Source organism: Silurus meridionalis, chromosome 12 (assembly GCF_014805685.1).
Source record: "Silurus meridionalis isolate SWU-2019-XX chromosome 12, ASM1480568v1, whole genome shotgun sequence".
Classification (NCBI taxonomy): Eukaryota; Metazoa; Chordata; class Actinopteri; order Siluriformes; family Siluridae; genus Silurus; species Silurus meridionalis.
Window position 1 is genome coordinate 14,670,433 of NC_060895.1, and position 26,067 is coordinate 14,696,499.

General features: G+C 38.7%; 1 protein-coding gene across 11 annotated transcripts in view; it reads right to left on the reverse strand.

Moving 5' to 3' along the window:
* tenm4 (teneurin transmembrane protein 4) overlaps window positions 1–26,067 on the reverse strand; it is a 202,193-nt gene that overhangs the window by 25,931 nt on the left and 150,195 nt on the right. For 6 of the 11 annotated variants that reach the window (XM_046862855.1, XM_046862854.1, XM_046862851.1 and 3 more), the window contains 8 exons: window positions 24,356–24,617; window positions 20,635–20,902; window positions 18,794–18,937; window positions 16,317–16,566; window positions 15,564–15,584; window positions 11,756–11,988; window positions 8,531–8,685; window positions 3,241–4,118 (listed from right to left, as the gene is read on the reverse strand). In XM_046862855.1, coding sequence (XP_046718811.1) covers window positions 3,241–4,118; window positions 8,531–8,685; window positions 11,756–11,988; window positions 15,564–15,584; window positions 16,317–16,566; window positions 18,794–18,937; window positions 20,635–20,902; window positions 24,356–24,617 — 2,211 coding nt within the window. The remainder of the gene's footprint in view (window positions 1–3,240; window positions 4,119–8,530; window positions 8,686–11,755; window positions 11,989–15,563; window positions 15,585–16,316; window positions 16,567–18,793; window positions 18,938–20,634; window positions 20,903–24,355; window positions 24,618–26,067) is intronic. The other 5 variants (XM_046862857.1, XM_046862856.1, XM_046862853.1 and 2 more) reach the window with 1 other exon arrangement.

Consider the following 26,067-nt stretch of genomic DNA (forward strand, 5'->3'; position numbering starts at 1 on the left):
TGTTGCTCATGGTGCTCGAGTCACAGGGTAGCTGAACACTGGCTCAGGAAAGTTCTACCTACAATTGTCTGTACACAGTAGATGGCTCACGGACACCTACGATTGCTTAGTGTTGCTCTGAATGCCAGGGAAAATGAATAACATCAACCCTCGCACCCAGGCCCAATATTGCTCTGTTGGACTCCCATCCACAGATAGCTGCAACATCATTAGGATTTGAACTTGCGAACTCTTAATGATTATGATTTCTTTTTGTTGTGCCACACAGGAAGATTATTCAATTTGGAACCACTGCTAATCCAGGAGCCACAGCTCCTCATTCCTATTTCTAAATCCAGACTGGATATAACAACACCTGCAATCTATTTAAACAGCTTAATCAAGTGCCTTGTTTTTGGGAATCTTTTTACTTTCTATTGATTTCTATTTCCTTTGCAGGTTTTGGTCCTTTGCTTCTGTCCTCTGTGTTTTGATCCTGTTTTATTCTGCACTGCTCTGTTCAACTGATCTTTTTCGGAATTTAAGTTTAAGAATGAGTACCAATAACAATAATAATCCTAAGAGGAAGTAAAATAAAGCAAACAACTATATACTGACCCCCCCTTATCTGTCTGCCTGGTACTAACTTACTACCCTGTAGTATTAGCTCGCGTTTTTCCGAACGAAGTCTCAAAACACTATTATAGTGACAAAAACACATCTGCAGCCTCAACAGTACAGAGAGATTCCAATAAAGCTTAATGGACGGGACAGCTCAGCAGATGCCTTTGTTGTGTTTGCCTCTGCGGCTTTGCATAGAGTCTTGGCACAAATCCTGGCTGACATAGCTAGCACGTGTCCTCGAGCTAACAGGCTTGAAAGGACCTTAATGAATTCAGGTGGTGGCTATGATAAACTCAGAAGACCGTCACTGTGCCCTGGAAAAAGTACATAGACGAATTCTCATATCTGTTTCATCTTTGGTGCATTATGACGAAGTCTCTTTAGGCGGCATTATAACCTTCAAAACTAATTACACAAAAAGCTCTATTTGTTAAAAAACACCACTTTATGCTGCCTGAGGAGAAAAAGGTCTGGGTAAAATAAAATTGTTTAGAAAAGTACACAGAGTGAACCATTCCAAATGTTAATTATTGTTTTTTCCCCCCAAATTCTAATAGCAATTACAACGCTAATGTGCTTTGTAAGCCATTTATTCAAAGAAGTCATATGACAGCATGAGTTTTAATAGAACAATAGTGGTGAGGGGAAAGATTTAATTGCCAATAGACTTTTTGTAATTCATCTGAATGAGAAAATGACCCATAATCAGAAAAAAACAGACAAGGGGGATTTTCAGCTTCTTACTAAACATGTTTTTTTCCACACGCACAAAGAAGAAGCCTCAGTACACTGTTAAGAAGAACGATGAGAAGCAACAGCCAAGGCTTTTTTGAAATAAAAATAAATAAAATCAAGGCAGGCAAGCATAGAAAGGGAAAAGCATGTGACAGATATCCACTTTCAACCAGGCCTCGCAAGAAAAACAAGATTCTTCTACGGTATATCAGACTGGAACAAAGTGCTGTATATGTGGTGTGGATTTACAGGGATCTCTGTTGCAGGTGGAGGTAAGTGTATTGAAGCATGAGCAGTCTGAGGCTGATGTGAAATGTGCTAAAGATGCACAACGGTTTGTGCTTTGTTTTATCTATTGATTTTACTCTGTGGCACTAAGATCTAACACATCAAGGTAAGAGTGTGAGCATGCTCTCAATGGACGATTGTACAACTTTTTAAACAGTGTTTATATTTGCTACAGGAGACATAATTGCACATAGGCAAAGGTGTTATTTTCATAAAAAGAAAAGGAAAAAGGACCCATACAAATTGTAAATAATATTTTTAAGGGTTTTCAAAAGAAAGGTTCACCTAAGAGTGCAAAACAAATAAATAAAATAAAATATGCCAATGCACAGGAACACAATAAACTACAGAATATAAAATGTACTGGAGTTATTTGGCCTCATCTAAATTATCTGTGAAAACCAATACGTTCCTTTGCACAGAGGCGGATTTAATTGACCATATTTATTTGCCCATGTCCCCAATTCAGCTTTGATCTGTTGCCGTAACCATAGCAACTTGAGCCAGAGCCAAATCTCCTGCCAAAGTGTGGTCTGGCTACACAATCTGACTCTGACTGCACCGTCCAACACCAATGAGTTCTGACGTATAATCAAGCATCAACCAGTTCTGGGTCATAAAGCAGCGGGGCTGCAAGTAATGAGTTCTTTGATAATCCCTGACTGCTTTCGTTAACAATTCATCATCTTTTTAGGGTCTTCAGTTAAGAGGTTTCACTTCAGCATTACATGTGTTATTATCAACATGCCAAAATACAATTTGTGCTGAGAATCATACATAGCACAGTAAACCTTTCCACCTGCTCAGCATTCCATCAGATTACAAACTGATTGCAAAATTGTCAAAAATTTCAAGTAATTTCATATATGCAGCATTTATTGCATTTGAATCTAGCCTTATTGTTTTTTTACTTTTTTCACAAGGTTTATTTATAAAGATGAGGACACCACAAATGTACGTGGATGCAGACCAGAATAAGTGTCTGAGACAATCCTTGCAAGGTGTTTTCTCTCTGCTTTCAATCATTCTCCTATCCATTATCTCTAAAAATCACTCTCATAATCTCTAATCTGTCTACATTTTGATGAGAATATGTTCAGCCTACACACCCCTAGCCGACATTGTTGTGCCTTTTTTTAAAATTATTTAATTGTGTATAGTATGAAACTAAACCAAACTAAGTAACAAAGGAACCATTAGTTGTGAAAGCTCCATTACATCCTAGAGATTTAAAAAAAAAAAAAAAAAAAAAAAAAAACTTGATGCATCTGATAAAACTTGCCTGAAAATCAATATCACTACAAAAGTCCAAAGTAAAAACCTTAGGCTCTAACAATACTATATCAAACAGAGTACTTTTTAAAGAAATGTTTTATAAAGCTGCAGGGCACTACTTAGTGGTTTCAACAGCTAAAAATACATTTCATATGCCTTCATATGTGCACCAAAGACTGCCTATTTTTTCATCGTAGGTTCTTCTAGAAGATTTCACATTAGCGCCCTTTATATAATGTTTATTTTTACAGCAGATTAATGTAACTGATGTGCTATTGAAGCACTAGATAATACTGGCACTTACAAATATATACATAAAAAAACCTTAATATTGCTTACTCATAAAACGTAGTCCATCCATCCTCATTGCTCTTCGTAGCCAGAAGTCCTGAGTTTCCGTGGTAAGTCATCATGGCTAACTCGTGGCCCTGGGTACCGAAGATCTTGAGGGCATTATTCGTCCCAATAGTGAACCAAAACGTTTGGCTGTCTGGGGTCATGATCCAGAGGGGCAGTCCTGTACTGTCCCTACGAATGGTCACTTTGTTCTTGTTCTTGTCTGTGATGGTGTTTAGGTCTCCTGGTCCTGAATATGTCAGATTGTACAGGTAGTCGCCTGTGGTAAGGCTCTGGGTGTAGATGTGACTGCCATTGGTATCAAACAAGTAGAGTTCATCATCCATGGGTGATGACACCTCATACATGTTAAGTGGATTGAGGTAAGGTTTGTTTTGCCGTACGTAACGGATCCGGATATTGCCCAGATCAGCAATGAAAAGCTCTCCATCAGGTGAGACTGCCAGTGATGATGGTGAGTTGAGCTTTGCATGCTTGGCGTAGCCATCATCGCCTGAGTAACAGTCACAGTTGGGGTCGGTCTTACAGTCGCAGCCGCTTGGGGCACCAGCAACCAGAGAGATCTCACCATTAGTGGAAACCTGTCTCACTCGATTGATCTTTTTGTCATCAGATTCAGAAATGTAGAGGATGCCATTGTGGGACACTGTCAGTGCATTTGCGGATTCCAGCGTGGCATGGATGGCAACTTTGCTCACCAGGAAGTGGTCAAGGCCTGGCACCTGGCAGTGCATAGGTCGGCCGGCGACAATCCTGACCTGGTGGTTCTCTGAGATCTGCAGCACCACGTTGTTATCCAACACATAGAGTGAGTTGTCCATTGGACTCACAGCTAGGTCCGTGGGCCATTCCAGACGTACCTGTCAGAACACACAATGGTAGGCAAAGTTAGTCTGCAATTTTGTTTCCCATTTTGAAGAATCCTTTTTTTAGCCGTCACATGGGAATATAAGATTGAATGTCGATTATGACAGAAAATAGACAAATTAAGTTACAAAATGATCTGAACTCAGTCAGTTGGGACACCTGACCATTACACCAAAAAAAAAAAAAAAACCTTGATGTTTTTTAGCTCCACGGTTAAAAGCAACAGCAGACATGGTAAAAAAGCTGCTTGATTAAAAGATGGTTATAGTGTTCTAAGAGAGGAGAAAAGCAAAAACAAACTAGCATGCTGTGTAGTCTATTATAAGAAGACCTTAAAAGCAGCAATTGATTTGGATGCGTCAACAAATCCATTTTTCACAGGCTAAAGAGAAATGTCAAGATAAGCATTGTGCAGCATCTGGCAAAACAAAAAACAAAACGAAAAAAACCCCACAAATCCAATAAAGGTTTTTTTAATACAAGGATCACTTATTATTAACCTCCTGAAAGCACAGATGCTCTTTCAGCTTGACAAAAGTCTGTTGTCTTTTCTGTTGACTTCCTTCCATCATCAATCTACTTTTGTTAATGTTTTCTGTAAAGAGTTGTTTATTTTACATTTCTTGAAGATGTCAAGTGTCGATGTATTGTAATGGTCAATAAGGTTTCTCCATAGGAGAGTATTCAGAACTAAGCATTTTGTCACAAGCAAAGGTATGTTAATTCTTAGGAAAAAATAACCTAGTGCCTGAATGCTCCACAACATTAAATGGCACTATAAATGAGCAAAAAGTAATCTATTCCTTAATTTACAAAATTAAGTACATAAACTGCTGTGATAAAATGATTGACATGGTGGTGTGATGCAGTAAAATGTAAGAGTTACAGTTATCACCATGAAGCTGAATATTTTCCTATTTAACACATCTGTTTATTCCTTACTGAACTGTCACCTAGTAAAGCAAATCAGACTGAGTGCCATGCTACTCCCTCTCAGGAGGGACTTTGCTTGGTTTTGTGATAATATAGTATGTAACATACACACATTTTTAAACCTTGCTTTGCACTGTAAAAACATTTACTTTCATACACGTAATAGATTTCCTTTTGCTCAGAGTGGCTTAAAATTATATTTTTCTGCCAATGTGATCTCAGTATTTTAAATAACATAAAGCTATGGTTATATTAGAACACACACACACACACACACACACACACACACACACAAATAACTCTTCACATGTATCACTTTTCATCTGTGTGGTGTCTGTGAATCTGTTATTGAAGCAGTGGGGTTTATGTAATAAGACCCATTACAGGTATGCGGGCTACGCCGACAGCTAGCATAGGGAACGTCTCTTATTTCTATCAGCAGCTACATTACTATGGAATGAAAATGGGGACCTTTTCCTTAAAATCAATTTGTTGTCAACAACCTGGCTAAATATTTCATGAGGGTAAGTGTGCAGGTGGGATTTCAGTACACAAGCCTGCAAGACTTTGCACACGAAGGCAGGGGTCTAACACACACATGTACACATTCATGAGCATGTACATCCAAAAGTATGTGGATACCTGAGTATTGAGTATCTCATTCCAAAAGCATGTACATTATAAGACTGAATTGCTCCTCTTTGCTGCTGTAACAGCCATTACTCTTTCTCGGAAGGCTTTCGACTAGATTTTGTAACGTGGCTGTGGGAACTGTTGCCAATTCGGTCACAAGAGTGCTAGAGGTTGGGTATGAAAGTCTGGTGTTTAGTCAGAGTTTCAATTTATTACAAAGGTGTTCTGTGGGGTGTAGGTCAGAGTTCTCTACAGGTCATATGATGATTGTGGCCATAAGATCCAATGAAAGGAAATCTTAAAGCTACAGAATACAAATATATTTAGTACGACTTTGTGGTGTAAATGAGTGCAATAGTCTTGATGTTCACATACAGTAACACTTTGTTACTCGAGGGCTGTGGAACTCAGCAAATTCAATACTGAAAAAAGTTTTTCAGCAGTCTCGTGGTAAAACAGATGCATAAAGGGTCTCATGTTAACTCGTAAACAGTAAGATAGCATTCTCTTTTGTGCTTTCTGTGCATTTTAAGCCTAAATCATGGGTCCAAAAGTGGGTAACAATTTCTACCACCTACTGTACTGTACGTTTAGCAACATCACCACAGTGACACTGTTTAACTCACCTATGATAAAAAGCAGAACACGTGACAGATGCCCTGACGAAAAAGAACTGCTTTTGACCTTGTCTAAAAGCACTAATCTATATTTATGTATACAGGCTAACTCACACAAGGATGTATTGAATTCACTTGTAGAAAATAAAGCGATAATAATTGACATTAACCACAAGTTTTGCCCTTGTTAAGAAAGAATGCTGATGTCAATATTCCTGACTGAACAGCAAACTGTTTTGCCTGTTTGACTAATAAAAAGTCACCTCACCTGCATAATACCCTTTTATCCTTTATTTTGATTACAGCAGGAATGAGAGGGCTGAGAAGAAGATTGATTTTTTCAGGTAAAATCTTCATACCAGTACTTCATTTGACATCCAGGTCTCTTAGTTCTCATATAAGACATTGGGGCTACTAGGAATCACTGGTTTTGTAATACATGGTGGAAATAAACACATGCAAAAAAAACCCCCAAAAAAACACAGCTACACTATTTCCTGTGAGAGAGAGCACTGCAAAAATAATGAAATATTGGCAATTAATGAATAGGTCTAAAAAAAAAAATTTTTTTTTTGCTAATTCCAGGTAAAAAGAGGATAAAACATAGCCTGGAAAAGTGTTGTAGCAGGGAGTACAGGATGTATTTGAAGCAGAAAGCAGTGAGCTGCACATGAATTGTTATAATGGATGCTTTTTACTGTCTGAGTGTCTGTGGCAGGAATGAGTGTGATTTGTCATCACTGCTAAGGGTTTTCAGAAGTTTCAGCATATTAGAGTGAGTAAGTGCTTGTGAGTATGTGCATGTCTGGTGGTGGTGGTGATGGTGGTGGTTGTGGATGTGTGTGTATCTGTGTGTGTGTCTGTGTGTGTGTGTTCACTTATGCATTCAATTATGTGTTTGCCAATTGGATGGAAAAGAAATGGTGTGCATGTGTGTGATATGTCAAGATGTGTCAGGATGACTGCATGTATCTGTGTGCATGTGTCAGGAAATCTGAGTGTGTGTGTGTGTCAGGGGAGTGCAGTGTCTCAGAAGAACAGCGGTGGGCAGCTGTAGGTCATCCACACAGCACTCTGTATCCTTTTTTGTAAAATAAAGCCTCCCCTATTCAGGCAACTCAGGCCTATTGATGGTAACTGGGACACATTTGCGCGTGCACACACACACACACACACACACACACACACACACACACACACACACAGACACAGACACACACAGTGGGAGCCAGGAGGAAAAGAGTAAGAGAGTTGATATATGAACACACTACAGTGCTCAAGGATCAGGCTCAATATTACCGACACGGTCCTGTCTGCTTGCTAAATGTATTATTGCATTATACAATAATAAAATAATTGGATTGTAAATAAGGTCTTGTAAAAATTTACTTGCATTCAGTGCACCCTGAATTAAGACCCTTTTCTGGGTGATTTGTGATTTCATTAGCACAGACAGCCCTAAAATCTGCACTAAAGAGGCTGAAATAGAAACAAAACAAAGAAATTTAAAATAAAATAAAACATCGCTGCTTGGACATTTAATTAATGGGAAAAAAAAGAAAGAAAAAAAATGAAGAATGTTTCATGTTTCCACAAGGTACAGCAGCTGCCTTTGGGTCCTGTAGCTCAGAGTTTAAAGGTGTTTTTTTCCCCCTTAAAATGTGGAATTGCACTGTTTTAATTTATGTAAGCAGTCTATTTTGTTAATTTAGTTACGTCTCTGTACATTTCTGTACATAAAACGTGTTATTGATAAGAAATAATAGAAAGATACCTAAATTGCAATTATTTATTTAAAACTTTTTTCCTGCTTACAACCCTAATTTTTTTTTCCTGGACAGCAAAAAGGACACCAAACTAGAATTCTTTTTATCTAAGAGATTTTATTTTTTATCTCTTGCAACGTGCATCTTCTTATTAAATGTAATAATTGCAAATTCATAAGGTTAAGCACAGCTTTCTGCTTTCTGTTTTTTTTCCCTCTGGTGCCAGATCCTGTATCCTATCATCTCCCTAATGGAAGCCACTATGCCTCTAGAGAGCACCGTGTCCTTGCCTGGGGTGACTGTTTGCATTTGGTGTGGGTGGCAGTCTGCTAGGTGCTCATGCTGCTATATATGTCGAGGATGCTCAGACAGCAACCAGGCAATGTGTTTATGCTGTCATGTGACGGGGCCACTCTGCAGGATGGTGATGATGCTGCTGGAAGCGGAGGAGTATACCTGTGAGATGTCCATCACAGAGTCACAGCTCAACGGTCGTGCTGAGGTCAGGTCGTTGAAGCCCAGAAGCGTGGAAATGATCCCGTTCTGATCGATTCGGCGGATCATGGTGCCGTCCACGAAGAAGATGGTGCCGTATTTGTCCACTGTAATTCCTGGAGGAGAAGGAAAAACAAAAATAGGAAAATGAATCTTGAATATCTATTTATCCTTAAACACAAATGTATACAAAACCCTAACTAATGTATGGGAACAGAGTCATCCTTGAAATGTATGTTTGCATTGTTTGTATAAAATCCTGCCGTTTAAAATACCTGCAGACTGATTTTTAAGGGTACTGGGCCTGTCCTAATTACTTCATTATTCTGTACTATTGCTAAGGTATGCTGACTAAACTGAGAAAGAAACTAAACTAAACTAAACTAACCGCAAGTCAATTTCAAACAAACCAAACTAGATTAAAAAGTCAAACGAAACATAAAATAACCAAAAACAAACTAAACTAAAATCAAAGCCAAAACATACAATCCAAGTACAAGATACATTAGTTCCTGAAAACCACTTGTGTTCCCATATGCTCGTACTCGCATTTTAATTTTCCTATAGGAATTAATGTAAAAGCAATGAATCCGTTCCCAGGCCTCAGGCGATCGCTTATTTCAGCCCTTAAAAAATTGTTCAATGCCTAATTGAACACGCAAATATACTTGTAAAAAAGTATAAACATAAAAAGTCATAAATTATAAATAAAAAGAAATAAATAACATTTTGTTCTTCATAATTGTACTTACTGTTGAACTAGACAAGCCATATCAAATACAAAGATCTTTCTTTCTTTATTTTAATGGTTATTATTTTTACAACCTTCTTCCCAGCGCAATCACTACACTTTTTGGGACCCATGATGCTAAATTTATAGTGAAATAAAACAAAAATACCATAAAAACAGACAAAAAGCCAATATTCACACGAGAGAACGACGGGAACGCACTCAGAACAATGTCTATGGAGCGATTGAGCATGAAGCATAGGGACGGAGGTGACGAGTGACGATCAGAATGCGTGACTGGAACCAAACGCGTCAGAAGAAATGCTTGTCTTCCTGAAATATGCTCGTATTACTACAAAGAGTTTTACTAGTAAAACCGCTCATACACCGATATTCTCCTACTACAGGGCACTCGTACACCGGAGTTCCACTGTATAACTTTTGTATTTCCTTTAGTTTTGACTCAATCATTTATTTATATATTAGAAATAACTGGTAGTGTCACCAAACATTTCCATTCTGAGGTCATCAGCTTATTAGCATAATGTCGGAATCTTGGCATGAAAGTTATGAAATATGTTGCCTTCAATTTTCTTACAGTCACAACTGTCAAAGCATGGCTTTCATAAAACATAAAAAAAAATTACAACAAAGAACATTATGATCCTAATTTAAAGCGATTCTACTGCTTGGGTGCAATTGTAATCATTGGCATCCTGTGTGAAGCTGAATAATGAAATGATATAACGTGGTATATAATTCCTAAAGCAGTATATATACACAAACACACACACACACACACACACACACACACACACACACACACACACACACACACACACACACACCTAAGAGTGGAAAATGAATGGGCACAGACTGCACAATATTAACAAAAAAATTGTGAAGCTGTAAGACAGCCTGTGATCGAGTGACTAATCAAACATCTAACAGTTAAGAATCAGTGTGGCAGAGCTATAATGCGCCGAATCTGTAATCAGCGGCTCTTGTAGCGAAAGCGCCTTTATTTATTTATTATTATTTATTTTATGAACACCACACAACACATTGGCCATGCAGTATCGATCACAAATCTTGAGAGAGAAAATATCATTATGCCTATATTTCTGGAAATGGAGGGAGGCATTGATCTGGGCTGTAAAACGAAAGCTCTTTCAAGATGTCTGCACCACCGATCCCATCCTAAAGAGCCCCACAACTCCAATGAACAACTGCAAGCACTAAACATCCACCACTCAGACGACCCTCATTCTCCAGCCCATGATGGATGATGGCTGTATAATTTGGCCTTGCACTGCAGGTTTTACTAACAATTTCAGGCTGAATGCTGGAAGGTGATATTATGCAGTCTGGATAGTTTCTAATCTGCATCTATAATAAGAAACCTTAATACAGAGGAGGATTTTGAGCATGGGTGATAAACACAGAGTAATACAGCGTGTCAAAAATGTATTTCCTTAAAATGCTATAGATATCAATATGACTGTACTTCTAGGTAAATATGCTAAAATATTTATGAAATCATGAATAATTTTTATTTAGTGTGCTTTAGAGCAAGCATTTTCTGACAGCTGTAACTAAACAGTGCAGAAGGGCATCTTTCCAAGTGCCATAATCAAGATTTTACATAATGCCTTTACAGAAAAGCTGTCAGCAGCTTAAGCTATGTTTAGACCAGCAGGTTAAGTATGGGTTTTTTTGGCATATCTGGTCTAAGCAGGAACAATTTTCTTTAGTCTGAGGGGAAGGAATAACATTAAATCAATATCTTTCAATCAGATTAAAGACGTTTTGATGAGAGCAAAAATGTAATTTCTGCAAATTGTAAAACGTGCAAATTGTATGTTTGGTTTTTGTTCTTGGTGAGGTCAGAAGATGTAAGAGGTACACTATAGGGTTCTTTGATTTGTCGTTTTTAACCCTTAAATATTCATCAGTTTTACTCATTCAGAAAAAATATAATTAAATCCCTTTCCGAAATCTACAACATGAAACAACCACAGTTGAACAACCTGCCTTCTTAGACTGAGTAGTAAACATGCATAACAAATGTTAAAAGCATCTGGTTCTCAGCCTAAACAAATCAATTAGTTGCACGATTGCCATGAGTTAACTTATTTGAGTCATGAGTTAACTTATGAGTTAACTAGCAACCTAATCACATTTTTATTTGTGAATGTACCTTAAATTAATACTTTTAATAAGTTTTTAATACTCTAATCAATATGGGCATGGACAAATATAGATGCTTTATACAAATGTATGTTTCTTTTTAGTGAAACCAAACTCAACCTAGAGCATGAAGACAAAATATTCTTGTAAATGTTTGAAAGTAATTATGGTGTTTTAAATTACGTATGTTTCCACACGGAAGATTTTAATTGCCGGATGTGTGCATCATAGCGGTTTTTGGTGCTTGATTTAATTCAAGTTCTTACCTCTGGGGTTAGTGAGAGTCGCCTCCACAGCCTTGCCTCCATCTCCGCATCGTGTTTCATCATAGGGAAGACACTGGTCCCCTGTCCCTGCCACCAGCTCCAGGTTCTTAGCCACATCCTTCACCATGTTCAGGGATTTCACCTTGAACACCTTCCTACTGCTGGTGTCTGACAGATACAGAGCTCCTGACACCGGACTCGTTGCCAAATAATATTTGTGGGCTGGACTGTTACTAAAAAAAAAAAAAAAAAAATTGCACAAATAATTTTCATTTGTGTCATATCAATACATGCGACATGATAATAAAGAAAAAAAGCTCTACACAATATGTTTGTGTAGAATAGAGTTATAGAGTCATTCTGTAGATATATTTGTAGCATGTTCTTTCCACTGTCCTAACAATCCTAGTCACGTGAGGAGCTGGTGAGCAGATGTTCACAGCGTATGTAAAACCTGTGATGGAGAAATGGCATGCGTACATACCGACTTTAAAATACTAACCCAATTATATCACACCATTTTAGCTGCCATTGACATCTGTGTGATGGTTATTGCATTCATATTCAATATGTGTGCCTCTGTTCAACAATCAAACGTTGGGTTTTCCCATGCCGAGTAAAACCTCCAGGCGGCTAATGTGTTGTCAGTTCATACAGGCAGGTGGTCGGCCAATTTCCCATGAGAGGAAAGCTTTCTTATAGAAATGTATGCCGTCTGAATTCTGGTATCTAAAACACTATACATTTTCAAACAAAAATGGCACACTGCTCAACAAAACAGCCCATTATACAAAAGAGTCAAGCTGACACAGCTATCTCTCACATCTACACAGGAGCCAACATCAATGTCTGACAAAATAGCTCTAATCAGAGTGGAGTGAGAGAGCCAGCTACCTACTGGAATGCAAACTTTACCCTGGCATTTGTCGCTGGTCCTCCCCTCTGCAATCTTATCAAATAAGGGAGGTAGGTCAAGGCACTGCAATTTAAAGTTTCAGAAAATCACATGTTGGCTAATTGTGGCAGGCTGCTGGGCACTTGAACTGATGTGGACTCGGATACTAAAGGTGACTAATCCAGGCTTTCTTTATACAGTACCTTAGGGTGCTTAGCGTCAGGTCTGAAAGGCTAGAGTTCGACACAGTCTGGTGATTTTCCTTGTTCAAAGACACAATATTACCAAGTTTTAAGGCCAACTTCCAGTCTTCTAGGAATGCGATCGGGCACCCTGTTGTATCATTTCATTGAGAAAAGGTGCCTTTATCATTTTGGTTGGCTAAACTGAGAAGGCAGCAAGGAAATTATAAAGTAACTGAAGTTTAAAGAAAAACCTCACTTATCACTCTATCTTGTTTTAGTTATCTTATTTTAACATGGTTTTTCTCATCCATCCCGGGTTTTCAGAATCACCACCTCACTACTACTAGACTACCGTCTGCCAGCCACCAAATTCAGGCCCAAAAGAACTCCCTATGATCAGTTAAAGGCTTGGTCTCCCACTTGATGTTTGGCTTATAGTGACTTGATCTGTTTTAGTGTTCTTTGTCCTATAGTGGGTCTTGACACAAGCGCTTATCTCCACATGAACACAGAAAGGTCAAGATGAGAGAAATGCTTTAAGAGAGTTAAAAAGGTCAAGAGTCAGAAAAGATCAGAATACTGAGAAAAGATTTGCTCTTTTCTAATGCCTGTCATAGTGTAGCAGGCAATGGAGATCTAAATATAGGTTATAGGACTTCAAAACAGTGTTGTCCTGCTACACATCATTAATGATAATAACTTGTCTGTCCAAGAAGCAGTGCTCTAGATTGATTCTTCACAATCCCTGAATATCGCCTAGGGTGTAGTCAGCCTTGCCAAAGACGAAGACCTCGAAGGAATGTGGAGGAAAGGAGGAAGTGGATCTGTCCTAATGCCAACTCCTATTTGTTATGCGGAATGACAACTGACCTTCTGCTGCATGCTTAAAAAAATTATGCTCCAGTTGACCAGAGGGCAGGAAGTCATCTCTATCTCCAATGGCCACATTGAATGATGACCTCCATTTTGAATAGAGGCAAATAGGGATTGTTGGGGAAAAAAAGATTTATCCTTGGTTTGTTAAGGATCAGCAGGGAAGTGAGGCACAGTTGGCAAACTGACTCTTTTCTCACAGTTCCCTGAAGTTCAAATAGTATATCACTGGCTGCTGTACTGCACATGGTTTTCCCGTTGTGCTCTTTTATGTGAGGAATACCTCATAAATTCGTGGACTCTCTATTCCTTTGCTACTGACAGTTTCAGGGGGATAATTGGATTTCACAATGGGTCATCGTGATGATGAACAGTTGCCTGGGCAAAGAAGAGACACCTTACTGATGGTAACAGCACATGGCAGTGAGGTCTGACACACACAATCGAACTTTCTTGCACACACTCTCACCTCACTTTCTCACTAATAACACAAATACCAGTTGACACAGCTCATGTTTCTACTTTTTCCCAGTTTAACAATGATCAAATAACAAATAACATTTAAATGATATTCTGAGAAAAAAGATCTCCAACCATTTAGGTTCATTGGTTTATCCCCATGGGAGATCAATTAATGCTTCCTGAAACAAAGGGACTCCTGTTCACCAATGACTTCAAGAAAAATCTAACTGGAAACCTGGATTGGTTAACCATCAAAAAAACCCTGAGGGAACCTTTTATTTTCAACCCAAATGACATAGATCCTTGATGTAGGCCAGGGTTACAATATAAAGGGGTTAAATCTATAGTTATACTTAGCCATATGGTGCAATTCTGCTCATATGGGTGACAGATGGAATTTTTCAAACCTTCCTCTTTCCTGCCTAGAACTGAAACGTTCACCACGGGAGCTGTGACCTGCCAGCATGAAGATCAATCAATGGTGCTTCGTGCGAGATGGCTTTCCTGTGAAGAATGTAAGCAGCTGGTGTTTGCCATGCTACTTCTGCCCAGTCTTAGACATCATTCAGGTCCTGTCAGTCAAACCTGAGCACTGCTGCTCACTGTCATGCCAGACACCTGCTCATGGACAACTAAAGTTGTACTCTGTGATGAGAAGTAATGCCCACAAGCGCAAATCCTATGATGTTTTTCAACCTCAGACATTCCATTTGAAGTCTAGAGCATTTCAGATGATGAACTACAATTTGTGACATCGAACTTCATTAATGAACTGCACACTTGGATGACGCTAAAGGCGGTTAAGTGCGTAATTTTTCTCTGACCAAAATGTCAAATTGAGCTATATATAAAGCAGTCGGCTTTTTCTTCCCTGCTCCTAGTGGTGGATACTTTCGTTATTAGAGCCATGTCCCCTGAGGGTGAAAAATATTTAAAGCACTGAAACAGGGCTTATGCTAAGTTCATGACTTGACATGGCTGCTCCATCTACCTGTCTGACTTTTCAAATAATGGTCCTGGGAGTCTGGCTCTCTCTGATACCCTGACAGATCGCTCTCTGCAAATGTTTACTTTACTCTGTGACCACAATTCGGGGAGGGGTGGCAATGTATGCATCAAACTAACTTCTGTCCCTGCCCATCAGCATATCCAACGGCCTGACATCACATTGCCCTTTTCACCACTGTGGGAGATCTGAATCTTTCTGATGCACTGAGTGGGTAGCCGGGTCAGAATGTTCACACACCACTCAAGCTGGCAGAATGGATCTCACCCGTATGGCATGCTTTTTTGGCAAATCTTTATAGTCTCAAGTGCCTTGTATGACATGAGATATTATTGTGAAATGGGTGATGCTTGAAAGAAAAAAATAATCCTTTCAGAAATCTCTTACCTGTGCCTGAAATCTTTATTTCTGTAACGTTTGATAAGAACAGCAGGAAGGAAAGAAGGAAGATAACCAAAGCATTAGCAGAGGTTAGGAATGGCAAGTTAGAAGAGTGTTAGCATTCAGCTCATGCAGAAAAGATAGCAGAAAATGCAAAAAGAACATGATAAACTACAGACGACATTACCAAGTTTAAAAGAAGAATTAGATACAAAATTTTCACATTAGATTATGTGTGTATATATATATATATATATATGTGTATATATATATATATATATATATATATATATATATATATATATATATATATATATATATATATATATACACATACATACATACACTATATGTACAAAAACATTGGGACACCTGACTTTCCCAGCCATATGAGTTTCTTATCTCCACAAACACACTCCAAAATCAAGTGGAACATCTTTCCAGAAAAGTGCAGGGAATTATAAGAGCAAATTGGGACTAAATGTGGAAAGTGATGCTTTAAAAGCAGATACCATACTTATGACTAGGTGTCTGCAAACATATGGCAATATATACACACATACATACACGTATAGTTTCAAGTTTTGCTTCTTACACCCTACACTCAAGGCCATCCCATTTAACTTGGAGTAAAGCTCTCCGGATTTTAAGTGTTGCTGATAACCGTTATCTGTCAGGAAGCTTATCTTTGAAGCCTCAAAAATAATCGATGTGTGTATATGAGTGCTGGGAGAATGTACTGTAGCAGACATGATGTACCTAAGCTCCAGAACGCTGGTGACATTCCCAGTAGTGAAGATTCGACGGACATAGTTGAAGTCACCCACAAATAGGCTGCCGTCAGAGCCACAGGACAAAGCTACTGGAGCTAGAAGCTTATTTCCATCAGCCAGACCGTTACAGCTTGGACAGGAGATGCTGCGCCGCCGTCCGTTACCCATGATGCTCCCGATGACTGGGGGCTGCTGGGAAATGAATACATTCTCCCCATTGCCTTTGTGCAGGATACCTGTAGTAGATGACAGATGATTGTTTTGCAAGTAATGATAAAATACATTTGTGTAAAATGAGCATACATTAAAAAGTATTTAACAATAACAATAACATGCTGACACACACACACTAGTGTTAGATCGTTTTTTTTTCCTTTTGTATGCATTTATGGTTTTATTCATTAATTATGGGATTATTCATTTTCTTTCTGGTTAATGATAAAAGTATAGTATGGGAAGTCACAGGGCTTCACTGCTGATTCAATTCACTTCAGCTTTATTTATAAAGGCATCCTCCTGTCATGAAGCAACAGGATTTTTGCTACTACAGATGAAAGCAATCCATATTATTAGCAGAGCTGAATGGATGCGAATCAAGAAAAACTTACATTTCTTGGCTTGAGGTTTTTCATGTTCATGTTGCACTTGTGTTTTGTTTGAAAGTTTCGATTGACGAGATCAAACCAGAACTAAATTTTTTATTCTTTAATGTATTTTAAATAAAATGTATTACAGAATCTATTTTTAGCACTTAAACCAGATGTTTGTATTTTTTAAAAGCATTACAAAACTGTCATTGTAAAAAAAAAAAAAAGTCATGGGACTATAGCTGAAATCCAATAATCAATAAAAGCTTCAAGAGTGAAGAGATGAAAAGCTAAAGATGATTATGAATCCAAACACGTTTCTAAGGAGATCAATATATCCATAATGATCATTTGCAAATGAAATTCATGTCATAATCACTGGCCAGTGAAAATGGTAAAATACTGTACGAATAAAGTCCAAAAAAATGTAAATGAATGTTATATAAAATATATATATATATATATATATATATATATATATATATATATATATATATATATATATATATATATATATATATATATATATATAAAATAGTAAAATGACTAGATTAGTACACTGTATATAAATGTACAGCGCATTAGCACAAAACCTACACAGTCACACATGGAATTCTTTCTGATCATTGTGTTATCCATACATACAAATTGAATATACAGTATATGGGGAGTGAGATATAACAGAGAGAGAGAGAGAGAGAGAGAGAGAGAGAGAGAGAGAGAGGGGGAGAGAGAGCGAGAGATGCATGAATGAATGAGATATCTGATGGTGAGCCAGAATCAACTTCAGAGGAAGTCCTCTGTCGGAGCAGTTTGTTCTCCCGCCGACTGGATTTGCTATCAGTGACAGATCGAAGTGCCACCTGCGCTCCACACGCTCCTGTAAGTACGCCTCATTTCCTGTGATGAGTGTGTATGGACGCCGGCGAGAGAGCTCGCTCCTGATAGAAAGTGGCGAGTGCGCATGGCTCCTGTCTTTCAAAACCAATTCGGCAGAAGGATGAAAACTGACCTCCCACCAAAAAGGTATAAAAAAAGACAATAAAGAAAACCGAATGGACAAAATGGCCTCTTCATGTCAGAATGTCAGTGAAGTCCATGGCGCCGAAATGACAGCGTGTGGAGGCTGGAGAACTGTAGCATTAATAATCCGTATATGACAAAGTGTGCACTTATATTTCTGGAACAGGATGAGCACTCAATTGTGATACGTTTGCTGCATTCCAATTGTTTTCATTAAATAAATGCCTTATAAAAACAGATGTAAAAGATATTTGCATTTTAATACATAAACGTTGCTTTTTATTAATATCCATCATCTACTGTTCTGTTCTTTCCTCTACAAAAATTGTAGTGATTTTTGTTATATCCAATATAGTGGATAAACTGCACTTACACCATAAACAACAAAATACACAGTGAATGGCAGAATGACAAGCCACTTGACATGAATTGACTTGCTTCTGCTGGTGATTTGTCTACTAGCAGCCTCATTACTCTGCCATTTATTTGATGAAACATGTCCTTGACAGCTCCTTCATTTCTGAAAAGCTCCTATTTACAGACATTTCTCACATTCTTCTTTTTCTTCACTGACTCCTGGGTTTACGTTTTGTTTTTACTTTGCCTTCCTAGTGATTTAAATTATTGGTTTCAAACGTGTCATGCATCAGGCACTCAGAAACATTCGGGCAAAGGTGTCATGCATCAACTCCTGCGGAAGTTGTACTCAGTCGTGTCCCTATTCGTTTGCCACGTCAGTCTCCCTGAGATTTTTATCCTGGTTTCTGTTGACATTTAACCTGAAATGTAATTCTTATGTAAAAGTAAAAATCGGTGTGTGTGTGTGTGTGTGTGAGAGTGTGTGTAAGCTCACCGCTCTGAATGTTGAGCGCATGGTGTTTGTCTATGCTCCACCCCCCAAGGTTGGAAGCTGTGCTCTCGTAGCCCTGCAAGACTGCTGTCCTCTTCTCCCACAGGATCATATCAGGACATGACTCATACTCAAAGCCCACAGACACTGTTCAAGCACAAACACACAAGAGTGAACATTCCTTCTACAAACCCACAAACCTGAACACGCTTCCAAAAGGGTCACATTGCTCTATAGCTGATGATCATGATGATTTTACAGAGAAGATTATTTAGTTACATTGTATGCTTTTAATAATCAGAACAAATCATCAAATGAGTGTGAAATTAACTGTGAGCAAAGAGATTCCAAAAAAACAAAAAGGCAGCAAGTGAACATTTTGTTCTCAAAGTTAATGTGTTAGAAGCAGAAAAATGGGCAGGCGTAAGGATTTGAACGAGTTTGACCAGGGCCAAATTTGTAATGGCTAGACGTTTGGGTCAGAGCATCTCCAAAACTGCAGCTCTTGTGAGATATTCCCGGTCTGCAGTGGTGAGTATCTTTCAAAAGTGGTCCAAAAGAAGGAACAGTGGGGAACCTGTGACAGGGTCTTGGGCGGTTGAGGCTCATTAATGCACGTGAGGAGTGAAATCTGACCCGTGTGGTCCGATCCAACAGACGAGCTCCTGTAGCTCCTGTAGCTAAACAAGTTAATGCTGTTGATGATTAATGGGTCACGACTGTTTTGTCAACGAAAGGGGGACCAACACAATATTAGGCAGATGGTCATAATGTCATGCCTGATCGGTGTATGTCAATATAGTAAACACAGTATTGTGATGAGAAATGGATTTGTACCGATTGAGGAGAGTGTTTTGAGAAGATGGAGGGAGTATTTTGAGCAGCTGATGAATGAGGAAAATGAGTGAGAGAGAAGGGTAGATGATGTGGAGATGGTGAAGCAGGAAGTGGCTAGGATTAGTAAGAAGGAAGTGAGAGCAGTGATTAAGAGGATGAAGAGTGAAAAGTCGGTTGTCCCAGATGACATACCGGTAGAAGAATGGAGATGTTAAGGAAAGATGGCAGTGGAGTTTAAACCAGATTGTACAACAAGATTCTGGAAGGTGAGAGTATGCCTGAGGAATGGAGAAGGAGTGTGCTGGTACCAATTTTTAAGATTAAGGGAGGAATTCAGGTACCTGGGGTCAACAGTGCAAAAGTAATGGAGAGTGTGTTGGAGAAGTGAAAAAAGAAGTGTGCAGGCAGGGTGGAGTGGGTGGAGAAGAGGGACAGGAGTGATTTGTGAGAAGGGTATCTGCAAGAGTGAAAGGGAAAGTTTAAAGGACTGTGGAGAGACCTGTTAAGTTGTATGGTTTAGAGACAGTGGCATTCACTCTAAGATAGGAGATGGAGCTGGAGGTAGTAGAGTTGAAGATTTTGAGGTTTTCGTTGGGAGTGATGAGGATGGACAGAATTAGAAACGAGTTTATTAGAGAGAGTGCATGTAGGACGTCTTGGAGACAAAGTGAGGGAGGAGTGATTGAGATGGTTTGGACATGTGCAGAGGAGGGACATGGGGTATATCTGTAGAAGAATGCTGAAGATGGAGCTGCCATGAAGGAGGAAAAGATGAAGGTCAAGGAGGAGGTTCATGGATGTGGTGAGGTAAGACATGCAGGTAGTTGGTTTGAAAGGGGCAGATGTAGAGGACAGAGTAGTATAGAACTGAAGTCTTAATTGCATTTCACTTTACAAATAGTGAAGTAATTTAAAAATGAAAAACAAAAGAAATTGCCAATGCATATTTAACATATAAACAGTGAAAGCTAAAACAAAGCTAACCAACCACTTGATGATCCACTTACCAAACGCCTCAGACAGGCCATACACCTTCTGACTGTAGACATCCGTCTTGTCCCAAACAAAATCGTACGAGAGGCTGGGTGTCGCAGAGAACCACTTTCTGAATAGGCGGCCCTCCACGGCCACCATGAGATGTACCTTCATCAGGCTGAAAGGGATGACCGCGTGGGTCAGTGTGACCCTCAGGATGGATTTATATCCTGCTGTGCGACTGCTCAGATATGCCAGGCGCAAATCTGTCCCGGGAATACGCACTTCCTCTTGAAGAGCCTGCACAAGAAAAGATGACATCTTTACTCAGTACTGAAAGTTATTAAAACACTAACAAAAGGTGCCAGAATGGATGGACAAACTCCAAGTGTGCAACCTTTCCAGAGTTCATTTGGCACTGAAGCAGATGCTCACAGCTGGAACGTGAATAGGGCCCGATAACAAGACTTGAATAAACTCGTTTTATTTGGGTGCATTGGCACAATAAAAAAATAATAATTCTGCTATGAATGAACGTGAAATGAAATCAGACAGACATCTGCATAAAGGATAAGCAGCCAAAGAGCAGCGCTTTGCTCCCACAAAGACCTAGTGCACAGAATTGATTGGTTCGTTAGTTTTCTCCTTACAATCTTTTTGACGCACACTGCAGTGCTCTCATTAAGTCACCACATGTAGCACTTTGCTTCTCAGACAAGACCAGAGCAATTAACACAGTCAGTGACTCCTTCACAAATGCACAGATAAAGAGGACGACAAAGAAAAAGAAGGGTGTCTGCTAAATTAGGCTCATTTGTAAATCTTATTAATGACAGTAACAAAGTCCATAGACTGTAAAAAAAAAAAAAATGCAGAATGGTGTAAAATATGTGTAAAAGATCACAGTAATCTGTGTGTGTCCCCAGGCCAATGAGAGGAAAGATGGGAAAGGTGGTGTCTGATATTAATAGACCAGACAGCACTGCATGTTGCACAGAGCCATTAATCTTGCATAGCAAAGAGGGAGTCAAAATAATTAGATGGAAACACATGGACACTGGTACACACACACAGACAAGTACATACAGGAGTGGGCAGAAAAACACACAACAAATGAGCAATTGTCTTTCAGAAATGAATTACTGAGCAAATTGACATATCTTCATAGACCAACATCAATCTGCTATCACAAACACAAACACTTGAACCACCTGCACCCAAGCCCTTGTTGCCCTCTGAAGGAAGAAAAAAACATGCAGCTTTTCACTTGTGACTGCAAACTCTGGATACAGAAATTCAATAAGTGTCTGCTTTCTGCTAAACGTAATTATCCTTGCTCTGCAAAAAGCTTGCGCTGTAAATTACACTGTGCATCTCCAACCAATTACAAAGCCCTGATGAAAGTGTTGCCACTAGCTAGAGTCACTCCTCCATTCCAACTTGATGTATGCTCTTTCCAATTTGCTTCCTCTGTATATGAGGGCATAGGGTCCTCTATCAGTGACACCAGCTGGCATGGAATGAATCAAAACACGCAGTGCAATAGAGGGCATACAATCCATTTACAGAGAGCACTAAAGGGCCAGATGTTTTTTGTTCCGTCTGTTAAAAGCTAATAGCAACTGTTCATCTAATTAAAGCTCTCCCAGTGTGAATCTATAGGGATGCTAATGAACGGTAAATGCAAAACAGTCGAGGATAAAGAGCAACACTGTCCGCAATGACTAATATGATTTTGAAATGAAACAGCCAATGAGATTTATATTTAGCAAATGTCCTGTGGTAGAGTTATTTATTTCTTTTTTACAACCTCTAGTTAAACTCTTAGTCTCTTCTATATCATCATTTTTGTCAAATTGCAGAAATAAATGTGTTCCAGACTGAAAATTATTATTATTTTTTTCTGACTGGCTCCTCACTCTAACGTGATGGCTAGCAATGTACTTCCTCCAAGAGACACCAGGCTAGCCAATGCATCTTTCCAAGCGGATGCTCATGCTGCATCACACACCACATGAGCACATTTTGGAAGAAAGCGCCCTTTTCCTCAGACACGAGCTTACAGATGTCCATGGCTGGCTAGTGTTTTCTGTGATTGACAAAGGAAAATGAAAGCAAACCATCCCTTCCAAGACCTTTTTTTCTGGCTACAGCATTGCCAGAATTGGATCTCTTTACGTCAGGGCCAACGCTTTTCTACTGTGCTGCTCACAAGCCCTGGAGAAATATTTTATTTACTTTTAAACCTTCCTAGACTTTCTGTAAAGATCACGTTCTGTAAATAAAGAGCCGGTTTGACAAACTCAGCTGTAGGCTATGAATAACAGTGCCTTTTGTTGTTTTTGTAGAGAAAAAAACAAAACATTTTATTACATATTAGATATAAATAAAGTCCATAAAGAGCGGTTGATTTTAGACAGTCACTGCAACTGTAATTAAATCTCGCATCTAAAATGCAATTTTCACATTTTTACTTTCAATTTTTATACTTATTACTTAATACTTATTTCAGAAAAGCCTGTAGATTTCACCCCTATATGTATTGTAGAAAATGTCAAAATGTCACCCAGTGCAGGGTTTTCCCAGAATGCCATACACATATGCTTCCATATGTACTGACTTTAAAACAGATGCATATGTTTTAAACAACTTAAAATTGAACATAAATATGTAAAGCATGAAAAAAAATGTGAAAATGTAGCCATCAATAACAACCTATATGCAATGGAATTAGTTCTACATGGCGATCTGGTATAATTTGATCCCTCCCAGGTGCTACAAGGTGTTTTTCTTATTTATATTTTACTCCTGTGAGAATTCCAGCCTAGAATACCTACAGTTTTTGCTGAACCCATGGGTTGTCTGTTATATCTTTGAAGCATTCGTACACATTCCGGATACAGATGCTATGCGGAAAAACTCGTAAAAAAAAAAAAAGTTGTGCTGCTTCGAGTTGTGTGACTTCTTGTCTAACGGGAAAAAAGGAAATCGGTAACTAGACAGAGCAGAATTCTAAAGGATGACTGAAATACTTCATCATTAATGCTACATGTTAGAAAACTGGTGTTATATTCACATTATACAGAATTATAGTTTTCTATAAATACATTCACAATCCAATAGTGTCATAATCACTCTCTGTGCGATGCTACAAAAAAGAATTTATAGGATGATAAACCTGCTACTAACTCTCTTGTTAATTCACAGCCAAGCAGATGTTAGAGTTTTATCACACTTTTTTCCCCCAGAAGTCATCCGACACAACATAAGCTTTGACGATATTTTTTTGTGAAAATGCCTGTGTAGTATTTGGATGTTAGAATCACTGACACCTCAAAGCAAAAGAATAGGGAATAGACTTCTAGAAGAGAACCTACTGTAAGATAGTATTCTGTAATGTCGTTTAAAGAAGGATTTCAAGGCGTTTTTTGTTTTATCGGATTTTGACTGAACTTGTAGATGGATTTTTTAATACTTATGCAGATTTACTTAGCAGATTTAAGTGCATTAATTAATCCAAATGCGTTACTCATATTTCCAGTTAATTAAATTGGAATATTGACAACATAAAGTGAGCTGACATAGTTAAGTGTAGCATCAAATCTCTCTTCAGACTTGTACACTCGTTTAACAAGTGATTACTCTAAAGCTGACGTATGAACAAAGTTAACAATAGAATCTACAGCAGGTTTCCTATATCTATGGTCTCAATATTAATTAACGTCTAAATTCAGGCTCTTCATGACCACTCACCTGGATCTCAGGCACTACGATTCCTCTGTCGTGACAGGCCGAGGCGAAGGCAGTGAGAGGAGCGGGCAGTACTATTGGACTTGGGCGGGTGAAACTGCTGAGGTCACAACTTGGGATGTCGTTTACTTCATGCCGCATGACCACGGTGTCCATGACAAAGAAGCGCGACCACGGCAGCCACAGCGTGTGCTCCTGCATGATGAACGGCGCACGCTCGAAACGCAGTGCTACGGCCACACCCCCACTGGAGAGCAGGTCAAAGCTGAAACAGAGCAAAAAGATTACTGTGCTTTGGTGAAACTGTCAGTCTGACATACCACTTAGGGGCCTGGATGGCTTACGTCACACCAAATAAACAAAAAAGACGATGTTCACTCATTTTGTCATGGCAATCATTTCTTTCTTTACAGCATGTAGGGATCTGCAATGGCTTTATCTCTTGTGAATTTTGACATGCTTCTTTTTTATAATACAATCTGCTTAGTACATGCACCATTTTTAATACAACACCAGGGTAATAGATGAATAGATTAGATCATTGAGAATATTTTATATTCAATGATCATCCCATTAATTAAACATACAAAACGTTACATTATGTGCTAACGCAATGATTTACCATGCAATCTCATTATAATAACTTAAATCAGATTTTTTTTTGCTTTTTTATAAACAACATATTCCAAGTCTATCTTCAGCACCCTAAGGGGATTTAATTGTGATTGTAATTAATTATGCATTAATTATTGCTGAAAAGAACTCGGCTCCAGCTATTTAAGGAGCGTGTTTTTTAATCTACTGGCTTCACAGTATGCTGTAAAAACAATAAGCTTCTGGCTCTTTGAAAGATTGAGCTTTTCAAATCTAAATTAATCGAACCATTTTGAATGGGTGGTGCTGGAAAAACTATAATTTTTTTTTTTTATATATGGGAAATTAAAAAGGGGCACAGCCCTGCCACTGTTACAGCATATAATAGTGACTGCATTGTGCAGCAAAGCCACAGAGTAAATAAGTATTGACAGTCAGTTTCTGAATCAGTTTTTAATTCTATCTCCCTAAGAGAAATTACCACAGATACTCCGACATCATTCTAATCTTGAAAGAGGGGAGGAGAAATTTTGAACTGTTCACCGCTAACACCCTCCAGACTTGGATCTGGCAAGCGTCTAAAAGTCGATGATAATAACTCTTCTATAAAACAGCAGGCGAGAAAGGTAAACAGTGTCTATTTAACCAAAATATGTAAAGAGCTAGGTACATACAATTCCGTACATAATAAAAAAGGTTACAAAATAATATGTCAGGGTTGAATAATGACAACAATAACCTTTAAATACTCAAGCATTGAGTATAAGTTTATACTATAATAACCCATATAATAACCTCCACTGTTCTGGGAAGATGTTTCACTAGATTTCAGAGTCGCTTGAGGAGATTTGTTCTCGTTCATCCTCAAGGGTGTTAGTAAAGGCAGGTACTGATGTGGGGTGAGGAAGCCTTAGGTACAGTCAGTGTTTCAATTCGTCCCAAAGTGTTCCACAGGGTTGATGTCAGAGCTCTATATCTGAGCACCCAAGATCTTCCACTCCAAACCATGTGAAGCTTATCTTTATGGAGCTTATTTTGTGCACAGGAACATTATCATGATGAAACACATATGGCTGGCAAAAACTGGTGTCTTGTCCATACAGTGCATCTATAAACAAGAC